General features: G+C 42.7%; 1 protein-coding gene across 3 annotated transcripts in view; it reads right to left on the reverse strand.

Annotated features, from left to right (window-relative positions):
- The window catches only part of GRB10 (growth factor receptor bound protein 10), a 307083-nt gene that overhangs the window by 212668 nt on the left and 75331 nt on the right, over positions 1-19084 (reverse strand). The window contains exons 2-3 of one of the 3 annotated variants that reach the window (XM_068234547.1): positions 7101-7428; positions 263-342 (exon numbers count right to left, since the gene is read on the reverse strand). In XM_068234547.1, the coding sequence (XP_068090648.1) occupies positions 263-342; positions 7101-7389 (369 nt within the window). In that variant the 5' untranslated portion in view covers positions 7390-7428. Of the gene's footprint in view, positions 1-262; positions 343-3694; positions 3783-7100; positions 7429-19084 lie in introns of those variants that run through there. The other 2 variants (XM_068234548.1, XM_068234549.1) reach the window with 2 other exon arrangements.

Genomic DNA, 19084 nt, shown 5'->3' on the forward strand with positions numbered 1-19084 from the left:
CCAGCCGATTGACAGAAATTGGACGATTATTTCTGACATGTCTGATCTGTTTTGGATCAATAAAAGGGATTGATTTTGTAAAGTTATCACTGGAAAATTGATCATTTTATCGGTAGCAGTTTGGACATTCACATATACAATACAACTTCCCATCAGATTACCTGTCGATTGGTTGGTTGGGAAATTGAATTGTGTGTACCCAGCATTCAGACTTCTTAAAATCAACGAATTGACAATCTTGTTAAAAAGTTTTTACACATACCTGATAATAAGGGTGTAAAAAAGCATCTGGACCACCAGATAAAGCCATCTGTTCATTGAAATCAAAATCTCTGCAAACACCTGTGTAAAAATACAAAGATAGGCTTGAATAAGACGCAAGCCCGTTCTTTAATCATGCTCAGATTTGCACTCAAAGTTATTATTGTACTACCAAACAATTATTTACAAGTACTGTATATACACTTGCATATAAGCCGACCCGGGTAGAAGCCGAGGTACCCACTTTCCCCTCAGAAACCAGGAAAAAGTGATTGATTCCCGTATAAGTCCCCTCCCCAGTAACCAGGTGTGCCCCCAGTACAAGTCAGAGCCCCTCCCTATAGCCAGATGTGCTCCAAAGATGATACAGCTGTGTCTCAAGATGCCACTAGATGGCATCGTTTTTGAGACACCACCATTGCTACACAGGAAGAATCCTCAATCACTGCACCACTGACATGTTTGTACGCTTCGCTCCGCAAGCCAGGTGACACTGATAGTCTTGAGCAGTGCACTCTGCACACCATGTTACAGGGAATACGAGGCACTGACACAGCAGGGAGCCAGCTGGCAAGAGCAGGATCACTAGTGTACAATCCTTACGCTCCTCTGCAAGTAACAAAACCTCTTCCACCATCTGCTCCACTGACTCGCATATAAGCCGAGGGGGGCAACTTTTCAGCACTTTTTGTGCTGAAAAGTTAGGCTTATACATGAGTATATAAGGTAATCTGTTTATAAACAGGAGACCATTTATAAATTCAGATGGACAGCTTTTACATTTCTATAAATTAAGCGTATGCTGTGTACAATTAGTTTTAGCTGCAGAAACTGCTTTAATGAAATTGGTCAACATGCTTCTGTATGGCCTGATAACATCGCAAAATGCTTAAAGGGAACTTAAACTGAGAAGGATATGGATTTTTTATTTTAAAATAATACCAGTTGCCTGACTCTCCTGCTGACCCTGTGTCTCTAATACTGTCAGCCACAGCCCCTGAACAAACATGCAGATCAGTTGCTCTGACTAAAGCCAGACTGGATTAGCTGCATGCTTGTTTCAAGTGTGTGATTCAGCCACTACTGCAGCCAAAGATCAGCAGGACTGACAAGCAACTGGTATTGTTTAAAAAGAAACATCCATATCCCTCTCAGTTAAGGTTCCCTTTAAAATAGTATGTATGGCTAATTGGTAAGCCTAAAAATAACCATGGCCTAGTACACAGGGAGATATGCACTTCCAATTCTTGCACTATCCCATAATTTAAACAAACTTTCTCTGCAGAATGAACACTACTAATTTGTTATCAAATATGCCAGTAGATATTGCAGTAGATATTTACTGTACAAGTTGTGTGCACCAAAGTTCATTGTTCATAATCTAAACTATTGAATCTACAACTGGGTCCAGGGACACATCACCACTAGACTTTCACACTTAGATTTTTGCCTACCAATTTGATAAAAATCTACACAGGTATTCTGGGGATTGGGACCCTGTCCCTTGGGCAAAAGTGTGGGGCTGAGGCTATACATACAAGTTGGTAGATTACAGCAAGTACCGTAAGAACCGTGTCCAGCGCCTCCAACCAGAGCTGTTTAGCATGTTTACAAGGCATTAGTGTCTGCCTACCATCTTCAGATTAACCCACAGACCTTGAAACAGGGACAAACCCTATATGTGAACATTGCTTCACACTTGGCAAAACTTGTGCAGCTCCCTCCACTACCAGAAAGCGTGCAATCATTTTATTACTTAAAGGGAAGGTTCAAGCAAAATAAAAAAAATGAGTTTCACTTACCTGGGGCTTCTACCAGCCCCAGGCAGCCATCCAGTGCCCTCATAATCACTCACTGCTGCTCCAGTCCCCCGCTGGCAGCTTTCCGACCTGGGAGGTCGGCGGGACGATTGCGTACATTTTTACGCATTCCCGCTAGTGCAGGAACATTAACACATACATTTTTACGCGTTACTGGTTCAATGCGTAAATTTTTACGCATTGAACCAGTAATGCGTAAAAATGTATGTGTTAATGTTCCTGCACTAGCGGGAATGCGTAAAAATGTACGCAATGCGTCCCGCCGACCTCCCAGGTCGGAAAGCTGCCAGCGGGGGACTGGAGCAGCAGTGAGTGACTACGAGGGCACAGGATGGCTGCATGGGGCTGGTAGAAGCCCCAGGTAGGTGAAACTAATTTTTTTATTTTGCTTGGACATTCCCTTTAAGAAAAGGAGAGTGGGCTGCTACAACTCACCATTACTGGTGCTGCAGCGCAACAACAGTCTTTTCTCTGTCCTTGCTTAATGCGTAAACCATGTTTACTCTACCAACCCCATTCAGTGTCTATTAAAAGCGCGGGAAGGGTGTGGGATTTATTACAAAAACCAGGAAGCCTATGTATCTACAGTGCTGGTCAGAGGTGAGGTGGACGGTAGTGTCAGGTGATCTTAGTTGCATGTGGTCCGGTATTAGTCATGGAGAGAATCCAAAGACATAAAAGTTGTTTAGGTGATAACTTTGATGACCAACTGTACAAGAGTCCTTTGCAAGCTATCAAAACTTTAAAGAGAACCTGTACTGAGTAAAAATATTTAAAATAAACACATGAGGTAACTTGAAATGAACATTACATAGTTACCTTGCCATTAGTTCCTCTCAGAAGCTTACCATTTTCTTCTTACAGTGATCCCTTCCAGTTCTGACAATATTTTGTCAGATCTGAAATAGATCAGTTGCTGTCAGTAAAATATCAGTTGCTGTCAGTTACAGCTGAGAGGAAAACTGATGTACCAGGTAATGTCCATGTTTCCTTATGGCTCAAGTGGGCGATGGTACAGTTTAACTGTGTGCTGACCAGAAAGCTGTTATGGGTAATGGCCATTTTCAAAATGGAGGACAGAAAATTTCCTTGATCACAGTGAACAAATAGGACGCGGAACAGGAGAGCGACACTGAGGAGTACATTACATGGAAGGTAAGTATGACTTGTGTATGCTTATTTTGACTTTTAATTTTCAGTTCAGGTTTTCTTTAAGTTTCTTCTTCAGGCATGTTTCAGAACTGGATCAGAAACATGCCTGAAGAAAAAACCTACTTCAAGTTTTAAAAACCCAACAGAAAACTGTGGGACATCTAAAAGTCATTTTTTGGAGTAAAATGATAAGATACGATTGTTTTTCTCTGGTTTATTTTCACTTTAATGCAAATTTACAACTGAGCTAAAATAATAAATCTAGGACATTGACAAAAAAAAAAAACATTTCAATCAAATGACTATTTTTACAGGAAAAGCCAACAGCCCTAGTACAATGGATTCATACTGCTAAATTTGAAGAACTTTACTGTATGTAACTTACAAAAGGAACTTTAACCCAGGATTGAACTTCATCCCAATCAATGGCAGATACACCCTTTCCCACTAGAACACTTTACCTTTTCTCCAATACTGCATCAGGGACATCTGTGTGGCTGATACTGTGTTTGATAGTGAAACCCCTCCTACAGGGCAATGTCGGTTTCCTGCCTGTGAACCTCATTGCATTCTGGGAAATAACAGTTATTTCCAACTGCCAAGCATGCAGCATCTAAATTTTGAGTGCCATAGAATGGCTGCGGTTATCACCCTGGTACTCTCTCCTGGGTCCATCCTTTATGGATTTTCTACCTATGCTTTACTCTATGCCTGTATCTGCATTGTATTAACTGTACTGTATATATCTACTGTATGCATGTGTATGCTCTAATATGTATCTACTGTATGCTAACTGCTCCACTTCTCTACTGTTCCGCAACCAATTTAATAAAAACATCTTTTAGCTCATCGCATGGCTAGTGGGCATTTATAGAGGGCAGTTAATGCAGTCTTTTTTTCATGCCTACCAGCAGTAAAGATGTCGAACTGCAGGTTCATAGAGGATCAAACATGAAAAAATTACACAAAGTATTCCTTTCTTGAGCTATGCTCTATTTAAACTATTTAAAGAGACAGTTTTAAAAAATACATAAATAGCAGAGCTGTGGAGTTGGAGTCGGAGCAATTTTGGGTACCTGCAGTCTGAGTCGGATGATTTTTGTACCAAATCCACTGCCCTAGTAAGTATTAGACTAAGGAGTCAGAGTTGAGGAGGCAGAGTCGTTTTGGGTACCTGGGGTCGGTGGTTTCATAAACTGAGAAGTAGGAGTTGGAGTCAGATGATACTTGTACCAACTCCACAGCCCTTTAGTCCTTAGGGACTAATTTTTTTTCCTTTTATTTGAATGTTGTGAGGGTATATTATGGTTATCTTTTGCCTATATGGTCTTGTAATTAGTGATGGACTGAAACAAAATGCACCTTTATTTCCAAATAAAATTTTTGTGCCATACATTGTACTAGGGAAATATTTTAAACATTGCAATACCCGGGACAAAATCGGCAAATAAAATGAGTAGGTTTTATGAACAGTAGAACATTTTATGCTAACCACTTCACCCCGAAGGGGTTTTTACCCTTATCGACCAGAGCGATTATTACCAGTCAGCGCTACACCCTTTCATTGACCAATAACTTTATTACTACTTAATGCAGCAAGATGATCTAGATCTTGTTTTTTTTGCCAACAATTCCGCTCTTTGGGTGGTACATTAACCACTTTGCATCCAGACCTTTTTTACCACTTATTGACCAGAGCAGTTTTGACAGTTTAGCTATGTCCTTATTTAATCAGAAATAACTTTATCCCTACCTAGGACACAGAAATGAAATATATATGTTTTTTTTAAAGACAAACTAGGCTTTCATTGTATGTCATTTTTTTCCCTCGAACAATTTTGTTTTCTATGAATTTTAATGGGAAAACAAAGAAAAAATAGAAAAAACATTTCTCAGTTTTACCAATTCCAGTTTAAAAATAAAAAGTGCTACTGTAGATAAAAATCACAAATTTTGTTTGGCTACTTATCACAAAACTTAGATTATGTTCCGGTCACAATTTATGGTGAAGACATTTGATTCTGAAATAATGCTACAGAGTGTATTTTTCACTATGAAATGAAAAGATAAAAGTATTTTTAATAGTAAAAATCAATCTCATTAGCTCAGGAAACATATATTCCCATTCACCAATTAGTGCTGCATCAGATAGTGCCAGAAATGTGCACAGGAGCAAGCCCAATCCTGCACAGCACTGCTTCTGTACAAGTCAGTAGATCTACTGACTTGTGGCTTAGATGAAGTCACAGAGGACGTATATCTACTGACTTGTGTATAAAGTGGTTATGCTAAGAATTTTATTCTAAATGCATTTTAACCGGAATAATAATAATAACAAAAAATCTCAGTTTTCGGCCATTAAAGTTTTGAAATAAAAAATGCCACTATGAAAAAAACCCATGTATTTTATTTGCCAATTTGTCCCAGTTATTTCGTTTAAATTATGTCCCTAGTACAAATGTTTGGAGCCAATATTTTCTCTTTAAAATATGGCAAAACCTGCGACAAACCACAATAAAAAAAAACAAAAAACAAACAAACAAAAACACAACGTAGACTATAGACTGGGAGCCAGCACAGGGTTAAGGGCTCGCTCACACAAGTAGGAATCGCGTGATTCCTGCTAGCGTTTTTAAAACCGCTAGTCCTATTGTACCCTATAGCGGTGTTCTCACTGCCGCGATCGCGGGCTGTTTGAGCAGGGCTGTGGAGTCGGAGTTGTAATCGAGGAGTCAAAGTAATTGTGGGTACCCGGAGTTGGAGTCGGAGTCGATGATTTCATTAACTGAGAGTCGGATGATTTTGTACAAAATCCACAGCCCTGGTAAGTATTAGACTAAGGAGTCGGAGTGGAGGAGTCGGAGCCATTTTGGGTACCCAGAGTCAGTGGTTTCATAAACTGAGGAGTCGGAAGATTTTTATACCGACTCCACAGCCCTGTTTTTGAGATTAGCGATAATCGCAAACACGTTACCTGCAGCGTTTTGGTAGCGATTCTGGATCGATCGCCATTAACATGTATAGAACCACTAATCACGATCGCTCCCAAAATGCTACTTTGTCCAGTGATTTTTCCATGATAATCGCGAAAAAATCACTCCCGCAAAATGCTAGCGGTAACCGCTAGCATTTTGCGATTTCAAGTGTGAACGGGGCCTAACAGGAACTCAATGCACAGACATTTAGTTAGGAATCTGAAACAAACATTATCCTTCAATGGCCCTTGTTCCACTACACATGCCTCAGTTTTTTGGATTCATGAATTTGCCTTTCCATTTCCATTGAGTGAAGTAAATTGGAATCTGCAAGCGCACTGATGAAAAGGAAACATACAGAGAAAAGAAAAGTAAAAAACACAGGTCTTTAATCCTAAATGCTGCTGCCCAACCTGTTATTTTTATACAAAACTGGACGCCAATGCTAGCATCATACCATTGGCCACACCTGTCAATAGTCACCAGCATCATTTAACACTCAGCATCATTTAACACCCATAACATAAAACTTCAGCTTTTCCCTTAGTAGGTGGGGAGCAACATCAGTTTTTGCAACAGGCTGGCCCCTCTGCCCAGTTTACACATAATGGAAATTAGGCGAGTAGCAGTATTTAAGGTTGAAAATATGAGCGTTCCACAAGGATAAATGTACCAACATTAGTACGGTAATTACAACTATTTAAAGCCCATCTCCATTAAAAATATATGCATGAATGCAGAATGTTATAACTACTGTGTGATTACTGTTTAAGGGGGACAGGAAGTGATGGAAAATATCCAAAATTGTGTTAGAGTACAGAAAAATCTGTGAAAATTCTCAGAGCCTGAAAAAAAAAAAATAATAATTACATAAGGGTCTGAAGATACTCACTTCCACCTGCTGACCCCAGTTCTCTGCCCCTTGATCTCAGCAATCCTTGATGTGGTCGGTGCTCCATGACACCTAGTACTGACTGGTCCCAGTCCCTTGCCTTTGCATTAGGAGTTTGTCCAGTGTAGAGAGGCTTGTACAATCCTTGCTGGTCCTTGCTTTCTGGTCCCGTTTCTGGCTTGGGACAGCGTTGAGCTCGACTATCACCAGACTTCTGTGTCTGGCATCCTGTAGCAGATTCCTGCTGCCTGCCTTGTTCAGTCACAGAGTGTCGGCTTCTCCGCTTCATAACAGCTGGTCTCACAACAAGAAGGGTTGCTCTCTTCTCCTGGAGGTTTAATACATAGAGAGCTAGAATAAGGGCCAGCTTTCACCACGTCTATTGCAGTGCAATATTTACATACCTGGAGCTTCTTCCAGCCCCTAGCAGTCTATCAGATAACTGTTAGTTATGCTGCCCTCCAGGGTCCAGCTGTGCCTCCCCAAAGGTCACCACACTCCTGCACATGCCTGGGCCTCTTGATCAGGCTCCTTTGGGCCAGGAGCTTTCTTTGTTTAGGAGTGCAAAGAAACTGCACAAGCGCAGAGTGCGCCCAGCCATGGAGCACGATCTAGAGAAATGCACAGAAGCCCATGACCATAGCTGAGCCCTAGAGGGCAGTGGGACACAGAGACCTGATAGACTGCTAAGGGCTGGAAGAAGACCCAGGTAAGTAAAACTAACACCCCAACCCCTCAGCTCGTATGTCCTTTAATGCACACTTTAAAAGGGTTCTGTTGCACTTTACAAAACTGCCACTTACCAGGGGCTTCTATCGACCCCCTGCTGCTGGAACGTTCCGCACCGTCCTCCTCCTCCGTTCACCAGTTTCCCACCACCAGTGCGCAAGTGCTCACTCCCACGCGAGTCAGCAGGAGCTGACGCGCGCGGCCACACTTCTATTTGTCTAGTTAGACGAATAATTACACCGGTGCCAGAGAACGGGTGATCGAAGGAGGACGGTGCTAGACGTTCCAGCTGCAGGGGGGGGGAAGGGGGGGCGAAAGAAGCCCCAGGTAAGTGTCAGTTTTTGTGAAGTGCAACAGAACCCCTTTAAGCTAATTTCATTTGGAGGAGGATGACATTTTCCTTTTAAACATTGCAAATTGCCCGGCTGCCCTGCTAGTCATCTGTCACCAATATGATAAAAGGACAACTGAAGCGAAAGAGATAAGGAGGCTGCCATATTGCTTTCATTTTAAGCAATACCAGTTGTCTGGCTATCCTGATCCTCTGCCTCGAATACTTTTATCCATAGACCACAGTATAAGCGCTATTCTGAGTGCTTGTGATTTATAAAGTGTTTAGACAGCGCTAATCAAACAAAACAAAAATCGCTCCCATTTACTTTCATTAAAAAAAAAAAATTAAAAAAAAAAAAAAAAACATTACAAAAATATGCCACGATTTTTTATTTTTTTTTTATTTAAAATTTTTTATTTTTCAATTAAAAGAAAAAAGTATCAATATACAATTGTTTGGTCAAGACAAAAGTCATAAGTCATACCAATAACGAAGTACAAATGCATACACTATACTTAGAAGTGCCAGCAAAATCACCAACAATACTTATATGAAAAACTAACCTATGGGGATTACGCTGGGCACAGGCAAGACCCGCTCTATCATACCAGCGATCCCCAAGACCTGCACATCACCAGGCCAGGTAAAATAAAGGGTGACCAAACTATGGAGGATTATAGTAGGAGAGAAGGGAAAACCGAAGTAAGAAAACAGAAGAAAAAAGAAAATGAAGAAAAGAGAGAATGGAGTCTGAAGACTCCATGAAGAAGAAAGGAGGAAGAGGTGAGTCAGGGGATTTTCAGCCGAGTACCTGAATACAGATCCATTGAGGGGGATTATACCAGAAAGGCCACATAAGTGAGACCACTCAAATACTGTAGATGCATGAAAGCTTGAAGCTCCCCAAACCTTATCAAAAGATAATTGCTTATCTGATACCCTAGCAGTGAGCAAATCCAAATGTGTGTGTGTGTGTGTGCGTGCGTGCGTGCGTGCGTGCCTGCATATTTTTTTTTATTTTTTTTTAAAGCTGTTTACCTCCAGCTAGAAGCCAAAATCCTACTAAACAACAGTTATCACCCATTGCAGTCTGGCTTCAGGAAACACAAACTGCCCTCATCCAAATATGCAACCATCTGCTCATGGCAAGAGACAGAGGAGAGTGCTCGATCCTCATACTGCTAGACCTTTCTGCAGCCTTTGATACAGTTGACCATGACATCTTGATAAACAGGCTACAGGAATACTGCGGCATTGATGGCATAGTTTTTCAGTGGTTCCAATCCTTCTTGGGGGGCAGAACCCACAATGTGTCTATGGGGCCCTTCCTGTCCACCCCTGTATCACTTAAGTATGGGGTGCCCCAGGGCTCAATCCTCTCTCCCCTGCTTTTCACGATTTACATGTTACCGCTTGGAAAACTAATCTAAAAACATGGCCTGACATACCACTGCTATGCAGACGGCACCCAACTATATCTTTCCTTCAAGCCTGGTGTGACAGACCCAACTCTAACTATAAACGCCTGCTTACGTGAACCACAGCAATGGATGAATGACAACTGGCTGAAACTAAATGTTTGTGAGTGAATGCGTGTGTGTGTGTGTGAGTGAATGCGTGTGTGTGAGTGAATGCGTGTGTGAGTGAATGCGTGTGTGTGTGTGTGAGTGAATGCGTGTGTGTGAGTGAATGCGTGTGTGAGTGAATGCGTGTGTGTGTGTGTGTGAATGCGTGTGTGAATGCGTGTGTGAATGCGTGTGTGTGAGTGTGAATGCGTGTGTGTGTGAGTGTGAATGCGTGTGTGTGTGAGTGTGAATGCGTGTGTGTGCGCGTGTGAGTGTAAATGCGTGTGAGTGTAAATGCGTGTGTGTGTGTGTGTGTGTGTGTGTGTGTGTGTGTGTGTGTGTGTGTGTGTGTGTGTGTGTGTGTGAATGCGTGTGTGTGAGTGTGAATGCGTGTGTGTGTGTGTGTGAGTGTGAATGCGTGTGTGTGTGTGTGAGTGTGAATGCGTGTGTGTGTGTGAGTGTGAATGCGTGTGTGTGTGTGTGAGTGTGAATGCGTGTGTGTGTGTGTGAGTGTGAATGCGCGTGTGTGTGTGTGTGTGAGTGTGAATGCGTATGTGTGTAAGTGTGAATGCGTATGTGTGTGAGTGTGAATGTGTATGTGTGTGAGTGTGAATGCGTATGTGTGTGAGAGTGAATGCGTATGTGTGTGAGTGAATGCGTATGTGTGTGAGAGTGAATGCGTATGTGTGTGAGAGTGAATGCGTATGTGTGTGAGAGTGAATGCGTATGTGTGTAAGTGTGAATGTGTGTGTGTGTGTGCGTGAATGCGTGTGTGCGTGAATGCGTGTGTGCGCGTGAATGTGTATGTGCGCGTGAATGCATGTGTGTGAATGCGCGTGCATGCGTGGGCGAATGAGTTTGTAAATGCGTGTGTGAATGCGCGTGAATGTGTGTGTGAATGCATGTGTGTGAATGCGTGTGTGTGTGAATGCGTGTGCGTGTGTGAATGCATGTGTGAATGCGCGTGCGTGTGTGAATGAGTCTATGCGCGTGCGTGTGTGAAAGTGCGTGAGTGTATGTGAATGCGCGTGTGTGTGTGTGAATGCGCGTGAGTGTGTGTGAATGCGCGTGAGTGTGTGTGAATGCGCGTGAGTGTAAATGCGTGAGTGTGTGTGAATGCTCGTGTGTGCGTGAAGGCGCATGAGTGTGCGTGAAGGCGCATGAGTGTGCGTGAAGGCGCATGAGTGTGCGTGAAGGCGCATGTGTGAAGGCACGCGTGTGAATGCGTGCGCGCGTGTGAATGCGTGCGCGCGTGTGAATGCCTGCGCGCGTGTGAATGCGCGCGCAAGTAGTCAAACGGCCTGCGTACTGGTATACCGCTAATGGAAGAGCTGTGGATTCGGAAGACTGATAGGCACCGTGACAAAGGATAAGTAATGTATAAATGCACAAGGAGCGCACATACACTAGCGAAAATGGCGCTGAGATTTGTGTGGCATTTGTCCCAATATTTCTTGCCTTTACCGTCGCACACTTGATCAACCAAGTCAGCTGACATCTTGCAGCATGTCCAATTGATACATGCAACCAATTTTTGAATGAAATTGGTCATAACCGTGATTAGGCATAGACTTGGCAGCAGATCTTAACTGATTCAATAATTTAAATCGGGTGGTCGATCAGCCGCCAAGTCGAGAGATTCATGATCACCTTTACTTCACCATTGCTTTTTGGGCAGGAGGGTCCTCCAACCTGCACATATTTCCTAATACACCTGCACACAATGACATCTGCCTACATATAAAAAAAAAATTAAGAGTTGCAAAGGCTGAAATACAAAAAAAAACCCACCTCTATTGAATGATGGAAATAATCCAAATTAGGAGCAGCCCCAATCACAGAGCCTGAAATCTGTGAAAGGAGACTTCTGCAGGCAAAAATATGGCCTTGAAAATGTCAATCACATAACTCGAAGATGCCATAAGTCATAGGTTACACCCAAGCACTCCATTTGATGCCTTAGCGACAGTGTCCACTGGGCTAGTGTGCACCTTCACTTGAAGAGTAGAGATGGCCCAAACCTCCAATTTTTGGTTCCTGAACTTCTGCAAAAAGTTTGGTTCGCAGGAACTTTTGCGAACCGCAATAGACTTCAATGGGGAGGCAAACATTGAAAACTAGAAACACTTATGCTGGCCACAAGTGATGGAAAAGATGTTTCAGGCTAGATTCACAGTGGGACGTTGCGTTTTGATGCCACGTTAAAGTCGCACCGCAAGCTTACAACGCAACGCGCCCAAAAAGTGGCAACGCAGCGTTACCGTCGCATACAGCAGATACAGTAAAAAATACAGGCAATGAAAAGTATGCTTCCAAGTCATTACTGAGCATGTGCAAACAGTCCAACGCAGCTAATAACGTGTATAACGCACTGCATGCAGTACTTTTACTTAACGTGCAGCGTTAGTCACTAACGCAACGTGTGCACTGTGAATGGGGCATTGATTTTTCATTGCAGTGAGTTATTCTGCGTTAAATGCTGTTTTAACGTGCGACTTTAACGTCCCACTGTGAACTTAGCCTCAAGGTGTCTTAACACTTGAGTTTTTTCAGTGACTATAAGAGGGGGAAAAAAATAAGTTTCAAAAAGACCTTATACTTTTTGAGAAAATCGATTTTAAAGTTTCAAAGAAAAAAGAGCCAATTCATTAAAAAGAATCGGATGATTCATGAACCGTTGGTATAGCTTAAAATGCGTCCTGTGCAGGACGTATAGCTGCCGGCTCCCACTGTCTAGCCCCACCTGCCTTCAACTGTCACCCTCACCTATTTCTGGTTAATTAAGAACATTGAGGCTAAGTTCACAGTGGGACGTTAAAGTCGCGTGTTAAAACAGCATTTAACGCAGAATAACTCACTGCAATGAAAAATCAATGCCCTGTTCACAGTGCACACGTTGCGTTGGTGCCTAACGCTGCACGTTAAGTAAAAGTACTGCATGCAGTGTGTTATACACGTTATTAGCTGCGTTGGACTGTTTGCACATGCTCAGTAATAACTTGGAAGCATACTTTTCATTGCCTGTATTTTTTACTGTATCTGCTGTATGCGACGGTAACGCTGCGTTGCCACTTTTTGGGCGCGTTGCGTTGTAAGCTTGCGGTGCGACTTTAACGTGGCATCAAAACGCAACGTCCCACTGTGAATCTAGCCTAAAGGATTTTTTTCGTGGTGGTGTTTTTATTTCATTTAACCCTTTGTGGAAATGGGTAAGGGGCACTTTGTACCCCTATACTCATTTCTCCTGGGAGGGGGGTGGGCATCTGGGGTCCCCCTTCTTAAAGGTGTGCGAGTGTGTGAATGTGCGAGTGTGTGAATGTGTGTGCGTATGTGTGTGAATGTGCGTGTGCGTGTGCATGTGTGTGCGTGGGAATGCACGCGTGTAAAAGGGAACTCCCAGATGCCACCATGAACCTCCTCCCAGGAAGTCATCGCCCCCACCTCCTCCTGGGGCACCGGAGGTGGGGAAGAGCCCCTTGTCCATGGATTGGACAAGGGCTCCGGGGGGGGGGGGGGGGGAGGCTTGGCCGCCCCTCCCCCCCAGAGTCCCCCCATACCATGGACCATATGGGCTGGTATAGCTCAGAGTGCGAAGCCCAAGTCGGCCAGGACTCCGCATTCTGGCTATCCCAGCCTGCATGGGGGACAAGGGGTTACAGAGGCTCGGGACGGGGGACCCCACACCTTTTTTTCCCCTCTACCCCCCCCCCCCCCCCCCCCGGAGCCCTTGTCCAATCCATGGACAAGGGGCTCTTCCCCCACCTCCGGTGCCCCAGGAGGAGGTGGGGGCAACGACTCCCTGGAGGGGTTCATGGTGGCATCTGGGAGTCCCCTTTAAGAAGGGGACCCCAGATGCCCACCCCCTTCCAGGAGAAATGAGTATAGGGGTACAAAATACCCCTTACCCATTTCGATAAAAGCTTAAATGAAATAAAACCACAACCACGAAAAAATTCTTTAATGTTCTTAATTAACCAGAAATACCTGTACCTTTAAAATAAAATTGTTCCCACGGTAATAACCTCAGTAAGCAATCCAACAAATACAGTATCATCTTATCTTGCGATCTTCAATTAAGCTGATTAAAGATCTCCAACACCCCCCCCACATACAGAATGCATCCTTTGGGACGCATAAGCTGCCGCCTCCTGGTATCTCTCCCCACTTGCCACCTTCACCTAGGCTGGGACCTGGTGCACCAGGTGCCATCCTAGGTGAGGGTGACAGGTGAAGGCAGGTGGGGAGAGACACCAGGAGGCGGCAGCTATGCGTCCTACACAGGATACATTCTAAGCTATACTAACAGTTCATGAATCATCCAGTTCTTTTTAATGAATCAGCTCTTTTTTCTTTGAAACTTTAAAAATCGATTTTCTCAAAAAGTATTAAAATAAAATTCCCTCTTGTAGTCACTGCCCCCCTCTACATACCCTGCAAATTTGGTGTTTTTACTATGTAAGGGGACTTTGCTATTAACTGCTAAAGTCGGCGGGCATAAAGTCTATGGGCAAACCAAAATTTTTTTTGAAAAAATTTCCCGGTTCACTGCTAACGCGAACTACTGAAAGTTCGCCGGTGAACAGTTTGGGCCATCTCTATTGAAGAGATGCAAATTTCACATCCAAATCCCTGTAGCCATGCCAATGCGTGGCTATAGGGATTGTAATGTGTGAAATAAAAACTGCTGTATGCATGCCATAATCTCATCCTGACGAAGCTCGCAGTGGGCAGGTGCGCGCAACGCATCGATGGTCGGGGTCACGTCCCATCCTGTGTATTGAACACTTCACTCCATGCTGACAACTGCTGCGAGGACCAGGTGAAAGCTGAATCACCGCTCCCCGCTGATGCCTGCAGCGTGGTTGAGATTTAACAGCAGTTTGGACACAGAGCTGGAATGAAGAGCTGAAGGAACAGCACTGGGCGCCCAGGGAATGGTGAGACACTGGACTTGCAGCGCTGCTAGATGTGCATTTAAAGAGAGTCTGAAGCCATAATTAAAATGTTTTTTTTTCTTATATATAGCAGGGGCATGTGTGCCCCTGCTAAAACACCGCTAGCCCGTGGCTGAACGAGGATCCTTTACATAGGTACCCACTAATGATGCTAATAAAGGCTAATCATTGAATTGGGAAACCCTAGAACAGCTGCTTTGATTTTTTGATTTAAGTGCATGCCATAATCTCCCAGAAATGCAATTTGGACGGTATACTATTGCTGGAATAGGCAGTTTCCCCATTTGTCCCAGATGTGTGGAAACACTGCGTCTTCGGCTCAAGTGGAAACGGGCCCTAAGTAATCAGTTTCTAAATCTGTGCCTGCAGATGGGCTTGAAGCAAACTCTTATGATGCCCATACATGGCACATTTTTTTTCATCCAATCTTGCCATTTCTATGTAGTATAAAAGAAAATTAAGTGAATATACTGAAAGGATAATTTAAGCAGATCGCTTATATTACATAGAAATGGTAAGATTAGATGAAAAAAAAATTGTATCATGTATGGGCACCATAAGAGTTCATTTTTTCCGCAGTAGAAATAATTCTAATTAAAAAGAAACTGACAATGTATTCCGTTTGCAATGTATAGACTTGAACTATTGCCATTTTACTTACAGTTACTGTTCTATTTCACTTGAAAGCATCTTCCTACTGAAAGCTTTAATCAATTTATTCTTCTCCCCTTACATAACTCAGTGTGATAATGTACCAAGTGGAGAAAGGCTGAGAGGAGTGTTTGTATGCTAGTTCAACTATTTGGCAAAAGCACACAGGATTTTCCCGTTTGGAATACTTCCAGCATTTACTTAGCAAAAACCTAGCTGCCCACTTCTTCATAAGCTGGAGTGATTTCCTGGTTGATGTCCATCAAACAGCTCTCTAAAAACTAAAGCTTTATCTGCAAACAGAATCCGTACTAATAACGTTTTTCTAACTAAAGAGGTACCAACTAGTGATACAATCTTTTTTTTTTTTTTACAATCCAAGCATTACTATGCAATATGAAGGACTACCAAAATATTGTTTTACTACATGGAATTATACTAAAAGCATTGCATCATTAGTGGGTGCCTATGTAAAGGGAACCCTTTGGATAACTTTTACAGCAGATTAGCCACACCATAAGAACTTTTAGAAAGAGGGGAAATCGATGCTAAACTATAAACATGAATTGAGAGAATACTGTCAAATTTTCCTTTTAAACAATACTAGTTTCCTGCTATCCTTTCATATAGCCGTAATGTCTAAATCACACCTGAAACAAGCATATGGCAAACGTGAAAGGACAACTCTAGCGATAAGAATATGGAGACTACCATATTTATTTCCTTTTAAACAATACCAGTTGGTTAGCAGCCCTGCTGATCTATTTGGTTGCAGTAGTGTCTGAATAAAACACCAGAAACAAGCATGCAGGTAATTTTGTCAGATTGACAATGTCAGAAACGTCGGATCTGCATATGCTTGTTCAGGGTCTATGGTTAGATGTATTGGCCGACGAACAACAGGATAGCCAGGGAACTGGTATTGCTTTAGAGGAAACACAGTGGGATGCAAAAATTTGGGCAACCTTGTTAATGGTCATGATTTTCCTGTATAAATCGTTGGTTGTTACAATAAAAAAAAATGTCAGTTTATACAGTATATCATATAGGAGACAGTGAAACTTGAGAAGTGAAATTAAGTTTATTGGATTTACAGAAAGTGTGCAATAATTGTTTAAACAAAATTAGGCAGGTGCATAAATTTGGGCACCATAAAAAAATAAATTAAATCAATATTTATTAGATCCTCTTTTTGCAGAAATTACAGCCTCTAAACGCTTCCTGTAGGTTCCAATGAGATTCTGGCTGAAGGTATTTTGGACCATTCCTTTTTACAAAATATCTCTAGTTCATTCAGGATTTTCAATTACCGGTATATTCTGGTCTGAGGACTGAGAAGGCCATTCCAGAACGTTGTATTTTTTCCTCTGCATGAATGCCTTAGTGGATTTTGAGCAGTGTTTAGGGTTGTTGTCTTGTTGAAAGATAAAGCCCCGGCGCAGCTTCAGCTTTGTCACTGATTCCTGGACATTGGTCTCCAGAATCTGCTGTTAGGGCTGGTGCACACCGAGTGGCTTTTTCAGCGTTTTCAGATCCGCTTGCGGCTGCGGATCCGCTTGGTCAATGTATCTCAATGGGGTGGTGCGTTTTGCAGAAACGAATACTCCCGGGGTGAGGCGTTTTTTGGATTGTGGATGCGTTTCTGCCTCAATGTTAAGTATAGGAAAAACGCAAACCGCTCTGAAAAACGCCAGTTCAGAGCGGTTTTGCAGGCGTTTTTGTTACAGTAAAGCTGTTACTGAACAGCTACTGTAACAATACATGAAATCTACTACACCAAAAACGCTTCACAAACCCGCAAAATGCTAGCTGAAACGCTACAGAAAAAGCGTTTCTAAATCTGCTAGCATTTTGCGGATGTGCTAGCAGTTTATGGTGTGCACCAGGCCATACTGAGTGGAATACATGTGTCCCTCAACTTTGACAGATTCCGAGTCCCTGCACTGGCTACACAGCCCCACAGCATGATGGAACCACCACCATATTTTACTGTAGGTAGCAGGTGTTTTTCTTGGAATGCTGTGTTCATTTTCCTCCATGCATAACGGCCCTTGTTATTCTCAAAAACTCAATTTTAGTTTCATCAGCCCACAGCACCTTATTACAAAATTAAGCTGGCTTGTCCAAATGCTGTGGGCGGACAAAAGGTTTCCTCTGCATACAGCATCTCCTTCTGTAAAGTGCGCTGAATAGTTGAACAATGCACTCTTAGGGCTGGAACCCACAAGAGCGTTTTTTTGAGCATTTTGGCAGCGCTGCGATACGCTAGCGTTTTGCCAAAACGCTCAGCTGATAATGGATGGGGCAACTTCCACAGGAACGTTTGCGTTTCCCAGAAACGCAAACGCAGGACCTGCAGCATTTTGGGAGCGTAGCGCTTCAATGTAAAGTATTGAAACGCTAGCAGAAGCGCTCAGCAAAACCTAAACTGAGCGGTTTTGCTAGCGTTTTGCGGTTCAGCACACTGTAACAAAATTAAAAATAATTCAAAGGACCAATCAGGATAAAAACGCGAAACGCAAAACGCTACACAACCGCTGAGGAAAAAAAATACACTGTTGCAAAACGCGACTGAAAACTCGCACAAATCCGCTTGCAAACCGCTCAGGCAAAACGCTAGCGGTTGCGTTTTGCGTTTGCGGATTTCAGTGGGTTCCAGGCCTTGCTCCATCTGCAGCAAGATGATGTTGTACGTCTTTGGTGCTGGTCTGTGCGTCGACTGACTACAATTACAATTCGTCTCTTATGCTTATCCGAGATTTTTCTTGTTCTGTCACTTTGAGCCTTAACTTGAACTGAGCCTGTGGTATTATATTTCCTCAATATGTTCCTAACTGTGGAAACAGACAACTGAAATATCTGAGACAGCTTTTTATATCCTTCCCTAAACCATGATGGTGAACAATCTTTGTCTTCAGGTCATTTGAGAGTTGTTTTGAGACCCCCATGCTGCTACTCTTCAGTGAAAATTGAAAGAAGGAAACTTACAATTGACCCCCTTAAATACTCTCTCATAATTGGATTCACCTGTGTAGTCAGGGGTCACTGAGCTTACCAAGATAATCTGATTTCCAATAATTAGCTCTAAAGGTCTTGGAATCAATAAAATGACAACAGTGCCCAAATGTATGCACCTGCCTAATTTTACTTAAACTATTGCACACTTTCTGTAAATCCAATAAACTTCAGTTCACTTCTCAAATATCACTGTGTGCGTCTCCTATATTATATATTTAATTGACTTTTTTTATCGTAACCACCAACGATTTATACAGGAAAATCATGACAATTAAAAAGGTTGCCCAAACTTTTGCATCCCACTGTAAATATGGAAGCCTCCATATACCTGGTTAGAGTTGCCCTTTAAAGAAAACCCTAGGTGGGCAGATCGGACATGGAGGCATGTTCTCTGCCCCATGAGCTGCCTCTATCACCACACCGCCACTCTCTGGATGCAGCCTGACAATTTAGTTTCTGCATCTGAAATAGTGTGCTATAATGAGCAGGTGGTGTTCACGTTCTATCACAGAAAACCCAGCATATTATAGGTCATTTCTAAATCTAAATCAATAGGGGGCAATGGTTACACGCGTCTTAGCTTTCTGAACACCGTTTGTATGCAGAAAAACATGTGTTTCACAGCCTCTAATGGTAGTGAAAATGTACACTGTGTAGAATTATGCTGCAGGATGTCAGTTCATTTTCTGTACACACACACAAAAAAAAATTACATTTATTTCCCCTCAAATT

This window comes from Hyperolius riggenbachi, chromosome 5 (assembly GCF_040937935.1).
Source record: "Hyperolius riggenbachi isolate aHypRig1 chromosome 5, aHypRig1.pri, whole genome shotgun sequence".
Classification (NCBI taxonomy): domain Eukaryota; kingdom Metazoa; phylum Chordata; class Amphibia; order Anura; family Hyperoliidae; genus Hyperolius; species Hyperolius riggenbachi.